Source organism: Sinocyclocheilus grahami, unplaced genomic scaffold (genome assembly GCF_001515645.1).
Source record: "Sinocyclocheilus grahami isolate Dianchi unplaced genomic scaffold, SAMN03320097.WGS_v1.1 scaffold704.1, whole genome shotgun sequence".
In the NCBI taxonomy this organism is placed as follows: Eukaryota; Metazoa; Chordata; class Actinopteri; order Cypriniformes; family Cyprinidae; genus Sinocyclocheilus; species Sinocyclocheilus grahami.
This window is the reverse complement of record NW_015505883.1, coordinates 738257-755443: the sequence shown is the minus strand read 5'-3', so window position 1 is coordinate 755443 and position 17187 is coordinate 738257. Positions and strand designations below refer to the sequence as shown.

At 37.6% G+C, this 17187-nt stretch overlaps 2 protein-coding genes across 2 annotated transcripts in view; one reads left to right on the top strand and one right to left on the bottom strand.

The window, feature by feature from the left end:
- Nucleotides 1-11340, bottom strand: part of LOC107559880 (60 kDa lysophospholipase-like) — a 22762-nt gene extending 11422 nt beyond the window's left edge. The window contains exons 1-9 of the mRNA XM_016243899.1: nucleotides 11074-11340; nucleotides 7939-8068; nucleotides 6725-6836; nucleotides 6246-6371; nucleotides 5860-5943; nucleotides 3525-3651; nucleotides 2442-2554; nucleotides 2152-2337; nucleotides 1986-2075 (exon numbers count right to left, since the gene is read on the bottom strand). Of these exons, the coding sequence (XP_016099385.1) occupies nucleotides 1986-2075; nucleotides 2152-2337; nucleotides 2442-2554; nucleotides 3525-3651; nucleotides 5860-5943; nucleotides 6246-6371; nucleotides 6725-6836; nucleotides 7939-8068; nucleotides 11074-11329 (1224 nt within the window). The 5' untranslated portion in view covers nucleotides 11330-11340. The remainder of the gene's footprint in view (nucleotides 1-1985; nucleotides 2076-2151; nucleotides 2338-2441; nucleotides 2555-3524; nucleotides 3652-5859; nucleotides 5944-6245; nucleotides 6372-6724; nucleotides 6837-7938; nucleotides 8069-11073) is intronic.
- A 2474-nt stretch (nucleotides 11341-13814) lies between these two features.
- LOC107559912 (ADP-ribosylation factor 6) lies at nucleotides 13815-16186 on the top strand. Its single transcript, XM_016243939.1, has 2 exons — nucleotides 13815-13913; nucleotides 14105-16186. The coding sequence occupies exon 2, from the start codon at nucleotides 14697-14699 to the stop codon at nucleotides 15222-15224; it is 528 nt and encodes a 175-aa protein (XP_016099425.1). The 5' UTR covers nucleotides 13815-13913; nucleotides 14105-14696; the 3' UTR covers nucleotides 15225-16186.
- Nucleotides 16187-17187: the final 1001 nt, after the last annotated feature.

Genomic DNA, 17187 nt, shown 5'->3' with positions numbered 1-17187 from the left:
ATAAATTACATTTTAAAATATATTCAAATAGAAAGCAGTTATTTTAAATTGCAGGTCTCACACCCCACCCCATTGTAAAAATATTTCAAAATGTTACTGTTTTTGCTGTACTTTGGATCAAATAAATGCAGGCTTCTTTAAAAAACATAAAAAATCTAAAAATCTAGTGTATATATAATATATTTAATACTAGGGATGCTCCGATCAGCCTTTTTTGCCTCCGATACCGATTCCGATACCTAGGGTTCAGTATTGGCCGATACCGATTCCGATCCGATACCAGTCAAGTTTTTTTCCCTGATTTAAATAAATGTAGAATTTCTATATAGTGTATTATATCTGTGCAACAGTTATTGAGCCTTTCTTTTAACGGTTTTAAATTTCAGTTACTGTGCACGTTAAAAACAATTGATAGTCTTTTCTACGCCCGTGTTTTGTTCTCACAGACACCTGGTAGCAAGTAACAAAACAACATTAAACTCCGGCAAGAAGATAAAGTCCTTTTTCAAAATCATAGACATGCATTTACAAATCAAGTATAATGGGAACACAGAATGATCTTGGAGAGCGCTTTACCGAGCTGACTGCTGTAACTGAACCCGACCAGGGTTTAAACTTTAAAGGCTGAACGAATGACTGACAGCCACAGCGGAGAAAAGAGTTTGTGAACTTTAATGTAAGGACTTAAATATTCATATGTAGCTCACATTAAGTTATCGTATGGCTTCAGAAGTAACACCGAATAATTCGCACTATTGAAAAAAAATTATAATAAATAAATCTCGGATTTGGATCGGCCCTCTCTGACCGATACCCGATCCGAGAAAAATGGCACTATCGGAGCTGATACCCGATTTGAATATCGGATCGGCGCATCCCTATTTAATAAACCAATTTTTTATATTAAAATTATGAAAAAGTTATTTGAATCAATGATTCAACGACTCACATTAATAAACCTACTTCACTTGTTTCATTACTGGATGAGTTTTTGAACGATTCTCTTGAATGAATAATTCATTCAATGACAAATACATTTTTAAGTCACTTTTCGCCACCTATTGGCAAAACAATGCAATTGACAAAAGGATATTTTGCTCTATTTTGATCGCTGCCATATACATCAATGCTTATATCTGAACTATAAACTTTCACCCCAGTATTTCTGTGATAATATATGAATGACTGTAAGACATAATACTGTGTAGTTGAAAAGACAGTTTGTGAAAATGTTTCTTAACCAAACATGGTAAGTAACTGCTCTCTCTGTGTCAGTGGCTGTGCGAACACAGATTTGAATGATCCGGTAAGACTTTGTCAAAAATTTAAAGGGGTCGTATGATGCTTTTTTAAAGATCATTATTTGGTGTAACAGAATATGTTGACATGCTTTAATGTTCAAAAAACACATTATTTTTTAAATACTGTACATTATTGTAGGTCCTCTATGCCCCGCCTCTCTCAAACGCTTCGTTTTCTACAAAGTCCCTCCTTCCGACAAGCGCAGTCTGCTCTGATTGGCCAGCTGACCCAGTGCATTGTGATTGGCCGAACTCGTAGGAAATGGTTTGAAAAAGAGATCTTTGGTTTGAAAAAGTGGCAAGTTCAATTCTCACGCAGAAACATTCACCGGAATTAAATGCATATTTTACTTCTAAAAATGCATGGTGATAAAACAAAAACAAAAACGGGTTACAAGCCGAACAAAAGAAAATAGTTGCATGCATTAGAAGACATAACGGGGCGTTTAGGAGGGAGGAAATACAAAAATATACAAAACGGACTTGAGGCCATGAGATGCAGCGAGTGCTAGTGAGTTATTGTGCACTCGTCGGAAATGTAACGCCCCTTATCATAATCACGAGCTTCATCTTTCAAAATAAATGTAAAGACAGAGCCCGAAAGGGGAACAGAGCGTGACAGACACAGTGATGAAGCTGGTATGTGTTTGCAGTACACAAGCCACGGTTAAGACAGCTGACTACCTGTCTTAGAACTCTTAAGACTCTCTCTCGCTCTCGCTCTCTCTCTCGCACGCACGCACGCCCAGCGACCAAACCGGCATCACTCAGAGCCTGAGAGGGAATATTAAAGGATAACACACTCCTGGAAAACAGCCACATAAGGCCTTTCTCAAACAAACACCCATACCTGGCCAGTGGCGTATGAGGTTGTGACCGAGCCCCTGAGGCACTGGGTGCAGTTGATCATGATGAGTCCTCTCTCGGTAGCTTTACGGATCTCATCTAGCAGGTCAGCGCGGTTGTCAGGGGCGTTACCGCTGCCGTACGTCTCCAATACGATCCCGTCCATAGGAGGCTGCAAGAAGGCCCTGACCTGTTGAGAGAGTAGTTATGATATTGAACATGTTCATATGCTGACTGAAGAGATTTGTCAATAATATGTGGAAAATAAAAGCAGACATTACCACACGGCCTTACTGTATCAGCAGTGATTCCTGGGAAGAGTCGCAGGAGACCCACATTACGGTTCATTTGTGTGTTGACAGTGAACTTGGCGGTTGTATTGGCTCTCCACACAGTATCCCAGTTAACTGAAGAGAAAGAAAGAAAACATAATACTCAAACTGACATATCTGAATAAAACTATTAACACGACAGCATCACTAATAAGGGAATTGACATGAAAATTCAAGCAGTGTGTGGCAATATGATAAAATATATTTAATCTAAAATTAAACATTTCTTTATATTTTTCTTAAAAATTTGTGTATAGTTATTGCATGTGCAGTTTTTATATTTTTCATTTATTCAGTATAATACTAATTGTGAGACAATATGGAATATTTGTACTTCGTAATTAATTCTTCACACTCACACAAGATTATTAAAGTGAACAGAATTAAAAAAAAAGAAAGAAATGAAGAAAGATGACCAGTGACAGCACTTAAAACATACATTTGATTTTCCCTTAGACATTCACATACATTTAATTAATAAATTTGTCAGCTACCCAATGGTGAATTTTTGCAGTTTAATGCCAAATCTAGATTACGTCTATTCAACATTTGTTACTCCCCATGTCTGTGATTAATTCTATGCATCATTAACAAGTTGAAGTATCATCATTTACTCATTTCAGTGATGTTCCAAACCATGCAATTAGGTTTTCATGCTTCAAAAAAAAATAAAAAATACACCACCATAAAGTAGCCTATACAACTTATAAACTATTCAAAATTCTGAAATCCTATGTTAGCTTCACATACAAAAAAAAAGAAATTAAATTTAAGTGCTTATACAATACAGCACAGAAGTTACATAGACCACTTTTAAGATACTTTGATGGTGTTACTTTTGTAATCTTGAAAGCCTATTATAATTGCATAAAAAAGACAAACCAGTGTGTAAAAAGGACAGAAAAAAGCAATATGAGAAGGACAAGAGTAAATGGGGGCAGAATAATAGACCAAATTTTTATTTTGAGGGGTAAACTTATCTTTTAATTTAATAGACTCAAATGAGACTAAGATTGTGTATAAATGTTGGCAGAACTGTAATCACTTTTAATGTCGACTTCAGCATTGGCTAATGGTGGCAGGTTTGGTGAGGTAAACGCATTAAAACTTGCAGCGTCCACTTTGGTGACACGGTTGCCCCTGTACAGCTTATGATGAAAATACAGGCATACCTGTGAAGACAGAAAGAAATTCACTCAATTCAAACTGCTTTATATTTATAATATCATTTCTTTATAATAATTATCATAAAATTATTATAATCATATTTTATTATTGTTTTGTTATTATTTATTGTAAATAATCATCTCAAAGGAGATGTATAATATGGTACATTAATGAGGAAAAAAATTTAACTTAAATGATTTTAGCAAATGGCTGCAATATAACAAAGAGTGAAAAATTTAAGGGGGTCTGAATACTTTCCGTACCCACTGTATGTATATATATATATATATATATATATGAAGATGATGCATAAACCTATGTCTGTTTGAGATTTTTCTGAGATTTATTATTTTAAATTAGCATTTTTAATCAGGCTCCTATGTTTAAGTTCATTAATTTCACTTTAATGGCAATGTAAAGGTTATTAGTCAGTTATTAAATGCCTTATTTTCAAAAATGTCCAATGTTATTTTCATAGGAGCCTGATAAAAATGCACATTTATAAGAAAAAAAAATCTCAGACAGACTAACTGACGATGAAATTCTATTTTTATAACTGCAGTCCTAGTTAACATGCTCCAAAATAAGCGTCTTAAAAACATCATAAATACAGTGCCCTCCACCAATATGCATTGTTTATCTTTTTGATCTTTCATTCAAAAAATAAATAAATAATAAAATAAAAAAAATCACAAAATTCTAACTTTTCATTAAAGTAAAACAATTGAAAGTGGGGGGTAAAAGTGGGGGGTTTTCTCCAACGCATGTTGGCCACAATTATTGGCACGCCTAGAAATTCTTATGAGTAAAATATCTCTGAAATATATTCCCAATCATATTTACTTTTTTTTTGGCACACCAGGGTGACTATGAGCATGAAATTGTCCAGCCATGACTAGCTGTTCCACAGGATTATAAATATAATCATCCATCACAAGGAGGAAAACCAAAGAATATAGTTCTGATGCACAGAACAAGATTGTTGAGCTTCACAAAATAGAAAGTGGCTGTAAGAAAATAGCTAAAGCATTGAAAATCCCCATTTCCACCATCAATGCAATAATTAAGAGGTTCCAATCAACTGAAGACGTCACAAATCTGCCTGGAAGAAGACGTGTTTCTATATCGTCCTAATGCACAGTTTGAGAGGCCAAAAACTCTCCAAGGATCACAGCTGGAGAATCGCAGAGAATAGTTGAGTCTTGGGTTCAGAAAGCCTAAAAAAATATCAAACAGCTCTTACAACACCACAGGTTGTTTGGGAGGGTTTCAAGAAAAATCCTCCTCGCTCATCCAAAAACAAACTCCAGCTTATCCAGTTGTCAGACACGACTGGAACTTCAAACAGGACTGGCTTCTATGGTCAGATCAAAGTAAAAAAAAAAAAAAGCTTTTTAGCAGTAAACCCACCAGATGGGTTTGATGCAGATAGGGATAAAAAGTACCCCATGGCCACGGTTAAATATACTGCTGGATCTTTAATGTTAGGGGCCTATTTTTCTGCTGGAGGTCCTGAACATCTTGTTCAGATACATGGCATCATGGATCCTATCAAATACCAACAGATAAACAATCTAAACCTGACTGCCTCTGTTAGAAATCTTATAATGGGCCGTGGTTGGATCTTCCATCAGAACAATGATCCAAAACAAACATCAAAATCAACACAAAAATGTGTCACTGAGCACAAAATGAAGCTTCTGCCATGGCCATTCCAGTTCCCTGACCTGAACCCTGTAGAAAATGAGTGTGGTGAACTGAAGAGTAGATGCACCAACATGGAGCTGGGAATCTGAAGGATCTGGAAAGATTCTCTATGAAGGAATGTTCTCTGATCTCTTGTCAGGTGCTCTCCAAACACATCAGGCACTATAGAAGAAAACTCCGAGCTGTTATCTTGGGAAAAGGACATTGCAGTAATCGGGTGCCAATAATTGTGGCCAACATGAACTAGAGAAAAACATTTATTTGATAATGAGACCCCCCCCCACCCCCACTTTCCATTGTTTTACTTCAATGATAGGTTAGAATTTTGTGAATTTTTTGAATGAAAGATCAAAAGGTTAAACAATGCAGATTTAGTTTCACAGCCACCTTTGCTCATATATTCCAAGGGTGCCAATATTAGTGGAGGGTACTGTATGTGGTGCTATCTTGTATTTGTATCCAAATGCAGCATGTGCATCTCTCACAGAAAACAAAAAAAAACTCACCTCTGGGATGACAAACTGTCCTGCTATCAATAGCGCCCCCAAAAGGTTGTCCCTCCCATCATTCCTCATCTCATAGATGGGCACCTGCCATATATAAGAAGGTCGTGAAGCTAATATGATGATGTTTTTCATGGTTACAAGTTCAAATGTTAAATAGAATAAAATGTTAAATGGAATAAAAAAATTTGGCATAAATAACAAAGTACATTGGTTTACATCTGAGATATAATAACTAAAATGCACACGCAGTTCTTTAAGTATTCTTACACTATTCTTCAAAAATCCTCAATTTGTGTTCCATGAAAGTAAGAAAGTCATAAGGGTTTGGAAAAACACAAAGGTGAGTAAATGCTTTATGGGTGAACTATCCATTTAAAACGTGTTACCTGTGAGCCAGTGAGGATGACAGGCTTTCCTAGATTCTCACACATGAAGGATAAGGCAGAGGCGGTGTAAGCCATTGTGTCTGTGCCGTGGAGAATGACAAAACCATCATATTGCTCGTAGTGTTTCTGTCAACATGAGAGAAATAAAAATGTTGAAAATACCAACAGTTTACCAACAAATTGTTAACCTGTTCACAGAACTATCTTCAAGAAATTAGAAGATTACCAACAATTACAAATTTTAAAAAGTTCCCTTTTGTAACAAAAAAAACCCACAGCATTAAATAACTAATCATGATCAGTTATTTAGACATCAATCATTACATTCAGTCATGTCCAAGCTCAGGCTGTGAAAAAAATAAAAAATAAATAGCCGCACCAATGGGAGTGACCCGATCAAAGCTATAATACAGTCAAAGTTTCATACAGCAAATTTGAAAAATTCAAGCCCTGCAAAGCAAAGCATAAAAAAGGAGCACCTCAATGTCTTTTCCAATAGTGGCCCAGTCATCTGTGGTCATATTGCAGGAGTCGAGGAGGGGGGAGTACTCTAAGACTCTATATACAATCCTCTTATTCTGTTTGGACAGTCTGGAGTGGGAAAAAAAGAGATAAAATGTTTTTAAAAGCAGCAAAATGTTAATGTGTAATGTGAAAGACAATTAAAGCAAAATTTCTTATTTAAACCAGCGAATCCCATTTATAGGCAAACATGGGTTAGTTTAGCTAGATCAACTAAAACAAAAAGTTGATTATTTACTGACAGTGAGAGGTTGACTGATTTCAGGGGCGTCTCCTGTAGTTAAAGTAAAAGCCATGTGTGCGTCAATGGATGAGTAAATGTTATGAAGCTGCAGAATTCAGACTTTGCTCATCGCTTTAGGGGCGGCTCTAGGTCTTACTGTAATGAAGAGGGGAGCGCTGGGGGATTTTCCACATTTAGGAACCGCGAGTGAGCAGATTAGCATGACCTGTCTTAATTAATAAATCCTAAAACCACATACATATCCATGTGGCCTGGTGCTGTTAAACTGGGCCACCCTTGTTAGGTGCACTGATAAGCTAATAGAGTAATAGATCTAATACTAATAGATTTAGCAGAAAGAAAAAGAAAATCCCAACCCATATGACAACCACAAAAAACGGTAAAGAGGGTGCAGTCCAGGCATTGTATGAGCATTAAGACTGTGGATATAATGTAATAGACTTGTTTACATTTCTTTCAAAGTTGCATAAATATCAGAAATCACCAAGTTATATTTGTAGAACTGGATATCGGGTTTGGCATACAAACTTTGCATTGGTGTATCTCTAACATACTCCTGTGCACAACCATCACACATAGCCAGTACAGCACATATTATGTTTGCCAGCAAAATCACACACCTTTAATATGCAGAACACAGAACTAAGGCACCAAACATAAAAATTACTTGCTTGCTCTTTTCTATTATTGAGACATTATTAGATATCCTTAATTGTATCCAATTGTAAAATATAGGCTGGTGTCACACAATTTTCATTTTGGGAGAATTATTCCTACACTGATGCAAAAATAGCACAACCCAACTATCAAACCTGTATTTTGAACACAAATAGTTAAATACAGCCAGTGGCTGCTAGTGTCTAGGACAACACCTCCACAAACTTCTAACCCGATCACAGATTTGTGCGCACATGTGTGGGAACTTACGGCAGCACCAGTGTGTTCTCCGGAGGCTTGTAGTATTCATACAGTCTGGTCTGTTGTGCGTACTGTTCATCGTGCAGAATGGGGAGTTTGCGTAGAGTTTCAACGAGAGCATTAGGTTCTGGGGACAGAACTGCAAATGCAGAAGAAAAGCCAGTAAGAATGCTATTAACAAAGACACATCTGATAACAAATGCACCAAAGCAGGGTTCTTATCACGATTATAGTGACCAAAATTATCACGGTTATCGGTATTATCACGGTATTGTTCAAATGTGCTGGAGATGTTCAAAAAGTACCAACACATAAATCACTTCAAGTTTTATATTTAAAAATCAACAAACAACAATTAAAATGACTTTTTGTTTGCATAATCACTAAAGCAATAACATTACCAATGATGTTTGGATTTTAAATGACAACTTGACTGACAACAGTTTAATAGCATGTTGAAATCTCTACTGTAAATGTTCAAATAAAGCTTTGAAAAAGTTTCATAAAAAGGTAAACCTCACATTTCAGCCTTTAAATAAAGAAAATAGTTAAGTCAAAATGATAATTGATTAATAAATGATTATACGTATTTTATCTGCTCCATAAATAATTCTAGATAACTTATCTGAATTGTTTAAATGTGTAGTATCCACATAAGCTTGTTTTTCATCAACCGGTCCAAATTTACAGCAGGGCATGCAAATTTGGTCCGTTTTTGGCAAGACAGAAACTGCACACAGGCTGAATGCAAATATAAGTCTCTGTAAATCCATTCGCTGACAGCAGGTGGCGCTTATGGAACAGCTGAATTAGAGCTGTATCCCGTAACCTCCGTGGACAAAGCATTATTGCGATTAAGAACACTTCCTTTAGGTCAGGGGTCACCAAACTTGGTCTTGGAGGGCCGGTGTCCTGCAGAGTTTAGCTCCAACTTGCCTCAACACACCTGCCTGGAAGTTTCAGGTATACCTAGTAAAACCCTGATTAGCAGGTTCAGGTGTGTTTGATTAGGGTTGGAGCTAAACTCTGCAGGACACCGGCCCTCCAGGACCGAGTCTGGTGACCCCTGCTTTAGGTATTACATGGAGCGAAGACGAAAACAAAATGCCATCTAATCGTTTCTGAAGACAGTCAGAACCTTCAGAGGTACATTCATATAATTAATTCATTCATATATTCATTTGTATAATTCCCTTAGCACTCTTTTAAAACCTCCCAGCTTTTCCGCCCTGTTTTCACACAAAACGAAACTACTCTGCGTGCTGTGCGCACGTGACACTGTTACTGAAAACTGTTCTTTATGCTGGACAGTATTTATTTATCGCGAGTTGTTCAAATCGCGGTAATCTAATACGGTTTTAATGATAATTAAAATATGAAACGGTAATACTAACCGTCGGGAATTTTATCATGATTTATCGTCAAACCGTTACAAATGTGTCTTTCAAACAGAACCTCTGTTCAGTCCATATATGATGGTTGATTTTCACGGAGCCTGTGTTTGCGGCAGAATGGGAGATTAAAGGTTCTGGGTGGAGAAAGTCAGTGTTTATTGTATGTCATTTATGTAATACGGATTCTGTCCTTGAACTTCGAGAAACAATTTAACAGAGCTGAATGTTTTTTGTGTTTGACCTAATGACCTTGCAAATTCTTTAAAAGGCGCTATCATTTCTTTTTATCAGCGTTTGTTTTAGATAAGCTTCTTTTTATATATAAAGAATCAAGATTGTTCAAGCAGTATTGTGCAGGAAATGGTACTAAAGCCCAGTGTCGGGAAAGATTAACTACAGTTTACAGAAGGCAAATATTTGAACATTCTGATCACGGAATTACTAATAAAGTCATTAAACATGGTCAGCATCCTCTTCAGAACAATTCTGTGTGAATACTGTAAACAAAACCACTCTTGAAGCACTCTTCCCATTACCGTTTATTACTTTACATAATCAAGTCATTACACAGACTGTGCAATTCATTACCATTTGGATCAATACGTGTATGTGTTCCTGCTTCTAATGTACATCGATTAATGTACAGCTGCAGTTTTGGTTTAATACAATTAAAAACTTGCAACCTCTTTGCTCTCAAACCCAAAAATGTAGCCACTGGACTGGACAAGTTATACTTGAAATTCATGAAATGATATTCTTTGATAATTATTACTGACATTTTCAATTTAAAACATCCACCACATTACTGTACGACAGGCTGATGGTAATTGATATGTTGTAGCACTCAATATGAAATCGAAATTGTTTATGTCTAACTGTTCTGTTATTTTATTTTTGTCTTGAAAATAAGCAAATCATTTAACACAGACTGAAAAATATATAATTATTTGTGCATTACCAAGTGGCAGTTAATGCAAGATAAATACGTATTGACAAAATATTTTGATAAATAAATAAATAAGTAATATTTTAGTTACTATATATACATTTCAAAATGAAGACAAAACGTAGTGGCACTTTATTTTATAACTGCTTTTATTTTTTTAAATAATACAAACACTGAAACGATCATTATTTAATGATAATAATGTTAACTTTAGCATTTAGTATATTGTGAACTTACTAATTATATATGCTAAATTCTTTATCCACAAACCCAAATTGGCATTGAAAAAAATCCTAATTTTACTGATTTTTAAATCAGAAATAGGTTTCTACTTGTATACATTAAAATTATTGTAAAACCTTAAATCCTTTGAATGACCAATGATTTTTTTTATGTATTTTATCCTAATATTTGAGATAATGTAACTGTCTTTTTATGTTCATTGTTTAAAAGACTGCTATTAAAAGACATGGCATACATGGTTAACAGATGTCACTTGGATTGTTATTTATCACAATGGCAACAATACATTTCAAGACCACTGTAGATTTATCTTTAGTTAAAGATTATAATTAATTTCCAAAGACCCATAGAGTGATGTGTACCCCCACTATTTAAACGGTTCCCACTGTTTTGTTGTTTTGAATGTGAATGATATCAACAAATAATCCAATAAACGTGTAATAATATTAATATAACAATGTGCACCATGTGTCTGTAGTGTGCAGTATCAGTCGAGCCGCATGCAGTCAGGTGTGCAGTCAGGGTAAAAGCAGGTGTGTGAGCGACGCTGGCAGAGTTTACCATTATTATGATACGTCATTCCAATGGTTCCGCCGGTGTTTATGACCAGGACCCTCGCCTCGACATTTGGGCTGATATCAGGAGACTCCGAGCTGCTCGAGAACCTCCGGCGACTCTGGCCCGCGGCGCTCCGGCTCAGAGACTTGTGCAGCTGAAACGCATCGGGCTGACTGAGCTTGCTACGAGAAAGCGCTCGACCCAGCGAGGTCATGCTGGCTGAAGACGGAGCCGACGGAGTGTGTTTCCATTCCGCCATATCGGACTCGCTTCTTCCCAAAACCGAGCGACGCAGTTTCTTAAAGAGACAGCGCCTTGATTTTGAACACCGATAAAGGTACAGATTCTGGAGACGTTCAAATAAACGTACCGTATTGTGTCAACTTAAAGTATCGTTATTAGCGGAATTCATTGTAAATAATAATAGATAATACTAAAAATACTCAAACCTTATACTTCCAGTCCATGCGTATCCATTGTAGCTTAAGTTAATTCATTAATTTATTAATTTAGCCTCTTGGCCTAGACAACATCCACATGAAGATAACATCAGAATCAGAAGAGCTTTATTACCAAGTTTGCACACACAAGGAACTTGACTTGACGACAGGAGCTTCCAGTGCAGAAGAAAGTACAGACATACATGATAGTGCAGACATACATAGGAATAACACAGTAGGGATGGAATATAACATATAAGAAAAAAAAGGAAATTAAATAAATGTACTATATACAGAAATAGAAGTATAGGGAAAATGTGTTATTGTTTAGATAAACGTACAGATATGTTATAAGTGTGCAGATATGTTATTTACAAAGTGTGCAGTTTGCAAGTGTACAGATTTTGGATTCTGTGTATAAATACGTCAGTTGTGATGGACGATAATTATGAAAGTTTAATTGTTCAGGCTGAATATAGCCTGCGGGGAAAAAAACTGTTCTTGTGCCTGGCTGTTCTGGTGGTCAGTAATGACCGTGAATTTAACGGTAAAAGACTGTAAAAATGCTACAGTAAAAACCTGTTAAATGGTTAACGGTAAATTCCCCTACTATATACGGTGAAAAACTGTATTGGACATTCATTTGGCGGTAGTATACCGTATTTGGAAGTGAAAAAGACCGTATAATTTACAGTGAATAACCGTAAATTGACATTCCCAGAATTCCCTGCGTTACATTTCAAATTTGATGTTTTTTTTGTTGAAATAACTATGTTTCTTCTTAGTTTTTTCTTATCAGTTTTGTATATTATCGTTGTGTGTTACACCTAATGTTGTTAAATTAATGTTTATTGCATTATTTCAGTTTCATGTGTGTTACCGTGATGGTGTTTAGTGTTTGTGTGAATGACACTGTGCACCTTCTATATATGTTATTATTTAAAAGCTGTTTGTGATGGGCGTTGGTTCATCATGTGACTTTCTCATCACCTCCTGCATTTGGTGGTTATCAGTGTATTACAAAGCTACAAAACAGATTTCTGTACTTCAATAGGTTGGTATATAATAAAATGTTATCAGTTAATGAAATTACGGTTTTTATCTGTAAATTTAAGTTAAAACCGTAAAACCTAAAACCTTGCTACCGTATTTTTTACGGTAAAATTCCGGCAACCACAGCTGCCGGTTTTTTACCGTAATTTTTTTTTACAGTGTGCTCTGTAGAGCCGACCAGAAGGCAACAGTTCGAAGAGAGAGTGGGCTGGGTGTGAGGGGTCCAAGGTGATTTTCTTAGCCCTTTTCCTCACTCTGGAGATGTAAAGATCTTGGAGGCTGGGCAGAGGGGCACCGATAATCCTCTCTGCAGTCCTGACTGTCCGCTGTAGTCTCTTGATGTCTGATTTTGTAGCTGAACCAAACCAACATTTACTCTCATATTTGTTGCTGCCCTTAAATGTGTGTTTTCGGGACCAATGAGAGCATATCCAACCATTTATGGTTCCTTGGATGTTATGAAAATGTTAGTATCTGGTTCAGAACAGAACTTTGAGATTATTTTTTGATGAGCCTGTTCTTTCTTAATCATATCTTAATTTACCTGTTGTACGTTAGTTCTGGTCATTCACTGACTTTGTTGAGCAGCAGCCCAAGAGTGTTGATATTCAGACAAACTATGACTTTTTACAGTTTCTACTGTGTCACTCTCATTATCCTTGTGTGTTCCAGACTCTCCGTTATAGATGTGACTTAATATGCAGGTTACATTGTTACACCAGTAGGTGGTGACAAGTGACTGTCTTCATAAGTCAGTTATGGCTCTTAGAAGGTTGACGCCTATTTATTTATTTGCTGGAAGTCAGTGGTCACCAAAATGGTTTGGTTAGCAATAAACTTAAGAATGTCTTCTGTTGTGTTCCTCAGAAGAAATAAAGGAAATAAACCCATACAGTTTTGTAACTTTATGGGGGTTAGGAAATATAGACAGAATTGTCACTTTTAGGTAAACTTTCCCATTATCGTGCCTTTCATCAGCACTGTCAACAATATTTTTACCTCAATTCGTAACAACCATCTTATAATTTATTGATTTTTTTTTTTAAACACTTTTGTATTAGATTTGTTCTCTGTTGTTGCTGATTGGACAGGAACAACTAATAATGTCGCTATCGCTAACTGCCCCGTTTTCTATGTTTTATATTGTGTGATATTGAATGAAATGTGTATTTTAAATGTGTGTATTTTAAAGGAAAGTCTGACGTTTGCCAACACCTTTATTATGAAAATCGGGCAGCAGCGGCCGTTTCCGCTCGTTCGCGTTGACGTAGTCAGTTTCACACTGAACTCGGCTGGTTTTAGGAGTGAACGCCGGGGTTGAGACTGCTAGAGAATGGTGGGCCTCCGCAGGTAACTAAAACGCATTTAGTCGCTCTAAAATGAATGATAATAACTTGTTAATGGTTACATTTTACATAACCTGTCGAAAATGTGTGTAAAAAGTGTGTGGTAGCGATTTTCTGTGGGTTGTTCGGCCGGCTAAGCTAGCAGGCTAAGTTGCTCTTTCCTGGCACTCCCTCTGAGCATCTCTTGTCTCTCAGGGGCACGTGAGACACACTTCGAATTCGGGACGGTTGAAATCGACGCGGCTCCGCTTCAGACGGTCCAGATGACAGACCCACCGGCCGGCCAAATGAACGCTTTTCCGCCGAGGCTCTGAACGACTTCAGCTGCTATCCGGTTACATTTTGGGGGAAGGACGTGAAACAGCCCCCGAGACGGACATTCACACGCCAAGCGGAAGTCTCGAAAGAGAGCCAGAGACACAGGAAAAGCACCGAAAAATCGCTGCTTTTGTCGCGTTTCTGTGGATTATTGTTGCGGGTGGCGTTTTTCAAACTGGTACCACCCTACAACCGAAGCAAAAACCCTGAAAATCCAGCTTTGACCTTTTCAGTTCTACTGAAAGTTTTCAGTACTGTCTTTAATCAGCAACCCAGTGGCCTGCATTGGCTGAACTGCTTATTCACTGTGACTTTAAGCCCAGCTTCGTGATAAAGTTATATGCACGTGTTCTGTTTACTTCCAAATTTGACATCCCAAAGAGGAAGTCTTAAAGAGAAAGCCCTTGTATTTCACTTTTCAAACTTTTTCTTTTTGGAGGGTAGTAGCCATTTATGAACAGTATACAAGATGGGGAAGATGCTGTCAAAGATATTTGGTAACAAAGAGATGAGAATATTGATGCTCGGACTGGATGCCGCAGGAAAAACCACCATCCTTTATAAGTTGAAACTCGGCCAGTCTGTGACCACCATCCCAACTGTCGGTTTCAACGTGGAAACGGTCACCTACAAAAACGTCAAGTTCAACGTGTGGGACGTGGGTGGACAAGATAAGATCCGTCCCCTCTGGCGACACTATTACACAGGCACGCAGGGGTTAATTTTTGTGGTGGATTGTGCTGATAGAGATCGCATCGACGAAGCCAGGCAAGAACTCCACCGTATCATCAACGACCGCGAGATGCGGGACGCCATCATTTTGATTTTCGCCAACAAGCAAGACCTGCCGGACGCCATGAAGCCACACGAGATCCAGGAGAAGCTGGGACTGACGCGCATCCGGGATAGGAATTGGTACGTGCAGCCGTCGTGCGCGACCACCGGTGACGGACTGTACGAAGGCTTAACTTGGTTAACATCTAACTACAAGTCTTAATGACACTGGCACTGACTGTTTAGGACAAATGAACTCAACATGGGGAAAATCACACTCTCCACCGAATATTCGTGCTGTTTTGATTTAGAGTTAACATTTCTTTTTGGTTCGTTTTCAAACGGCCCTCTTTGAAACAACGTAATGGGTTTGGCTTGCTTTTAGTTTCCTGTCTACTGTGACGTACCCGTGTCACACACCTTGGACTATTGCTTAACATGATAAAGCATTCCTGAATGAAGATTCTCTATTTTTTTTTTTGTTCTTCTTTGATTGTAGGTTTTCTACAGTTTGTCTCCCGCAAACAGTCCAATAGTGTGTTAAAGGCATTTTATACCGAGATGTATCCAAACTGTCCAGGCATCCACTGTAGCAAAGCACAGTTTTGCTGAGGAGGTTGTAGCATACTAATTGTAGGTAGCTATGTGGTGTAACAGGTTTTGAACCGTGCCATAGTTATGATATCACTGACATCCAATGATAATCAACATGTAAATGAGTCCATGGAACATTTTATGCAAAAGTCTAATCGTGGAAGGCGGGCTTACCACAGACATAACTTATATTCACACAGCATAATTGAACTGAGTGATGTCTTGTGCTCTCGAAAGCTTGGAAAACCACAGAAAGGTTTTTGTCTGCATTGCAATGTAGCCCAAAACGAGTTCAACGTTAAAGAGAGTTAATTTTGAAACCTCGAGGGATGCCTTTTGTAGCCCTTTTACCATTTAGGCTAACTACATTGACCAGATTGTCTTTGACTTACACACATGTGTCTCTAAAATGTGGGATTGTTACGTTCTTGCATTTCAAGTGTAGTGCTTGCGGTAGAGTGGACTGAGTTTGTCATTTTGGAGGGAAATGTTTCGTTCTATTCATTTCCTCTCTTTGCTTTAATCATTTTGAGAAACCTGTATAGAAACAGCTATGTAATTGTAACTTCAAATTAAACTTAGTCATTTTAATGCTTTTAGTTCATTCTTGTTCTGACCAATTCATGCCGTCTTTGATGCCTTTTGATGCATGGGAGTTTCCACCGTCATTTACCAAGCCAAACCAAAGTCAGATGGAAAATGAATTTAGCGCTGCTTAAAAATCCCTCCATTTCATTTTAGTTTTGTTCTAGGTAGCGCACATGGAAAATCCTTTTCTCGCTTTCCCTGAGTTTGCAGCCCATATGTATTTGCACAATATTTTCCAAACCCAGGACTCCAAGCACTTTGGAATCCATAGCAGATAAGATTCTAAAGAATGTGTGTTGGGTTTAATGTTTGACCTCGTCATGTGTTTGCACAAAGGACTCCAGACACCTTTCAAACATATGTGAGCTGGCACATTTTCAGTGAATGATTTAATTAATAATCTAAACGCCGACCATTCATTTAGAGAGCAACATCACAGTGCAGTAACTCTTAGATCCTCCTTTAATGTCTCATCGCAAATATTTGTTATATGAACATTTTAGTTTAATCTCCCAAAATGAGCTGTGTCAGGATTGTTCTGTTTTGAAACAGGTCTGCTCCACACCACGTGCCCCCAGCAAATCCCACTGTAAAAACAGGATGTCTCCCACTTGCTCTCTAAAGGCAGCACAGCTGCTAAACTGTTGCACACAGAGAAGAGTAATGGGCGGCTGGTGCTGGACGCCACAAATGCTGCTCTTGCTGACAAAGCTGCTAATAACAAGTGCTGTGATCCCTTGTTGCTTTGTGCGCCATCTTGAATGATTGTTAAACTGCTAGGCTGTCTCTTCTCCCTCACACGCCGGTATTCAGATCAGTCGAAGCCACAAGGGCCACATCAGCCGCTCGCATTGCAGGAAATGAGCTTGACTGCTGACATATTGATGGTTGTTTTTTGTTTTTCTCCATTTTTACTGAAGTTTTGGTGCACTTCCTTTTAAAGTGTGACATACTGTACTGGTAGTACAGAAATGGATACAGATGTTCAGACTGTAATCAACTCC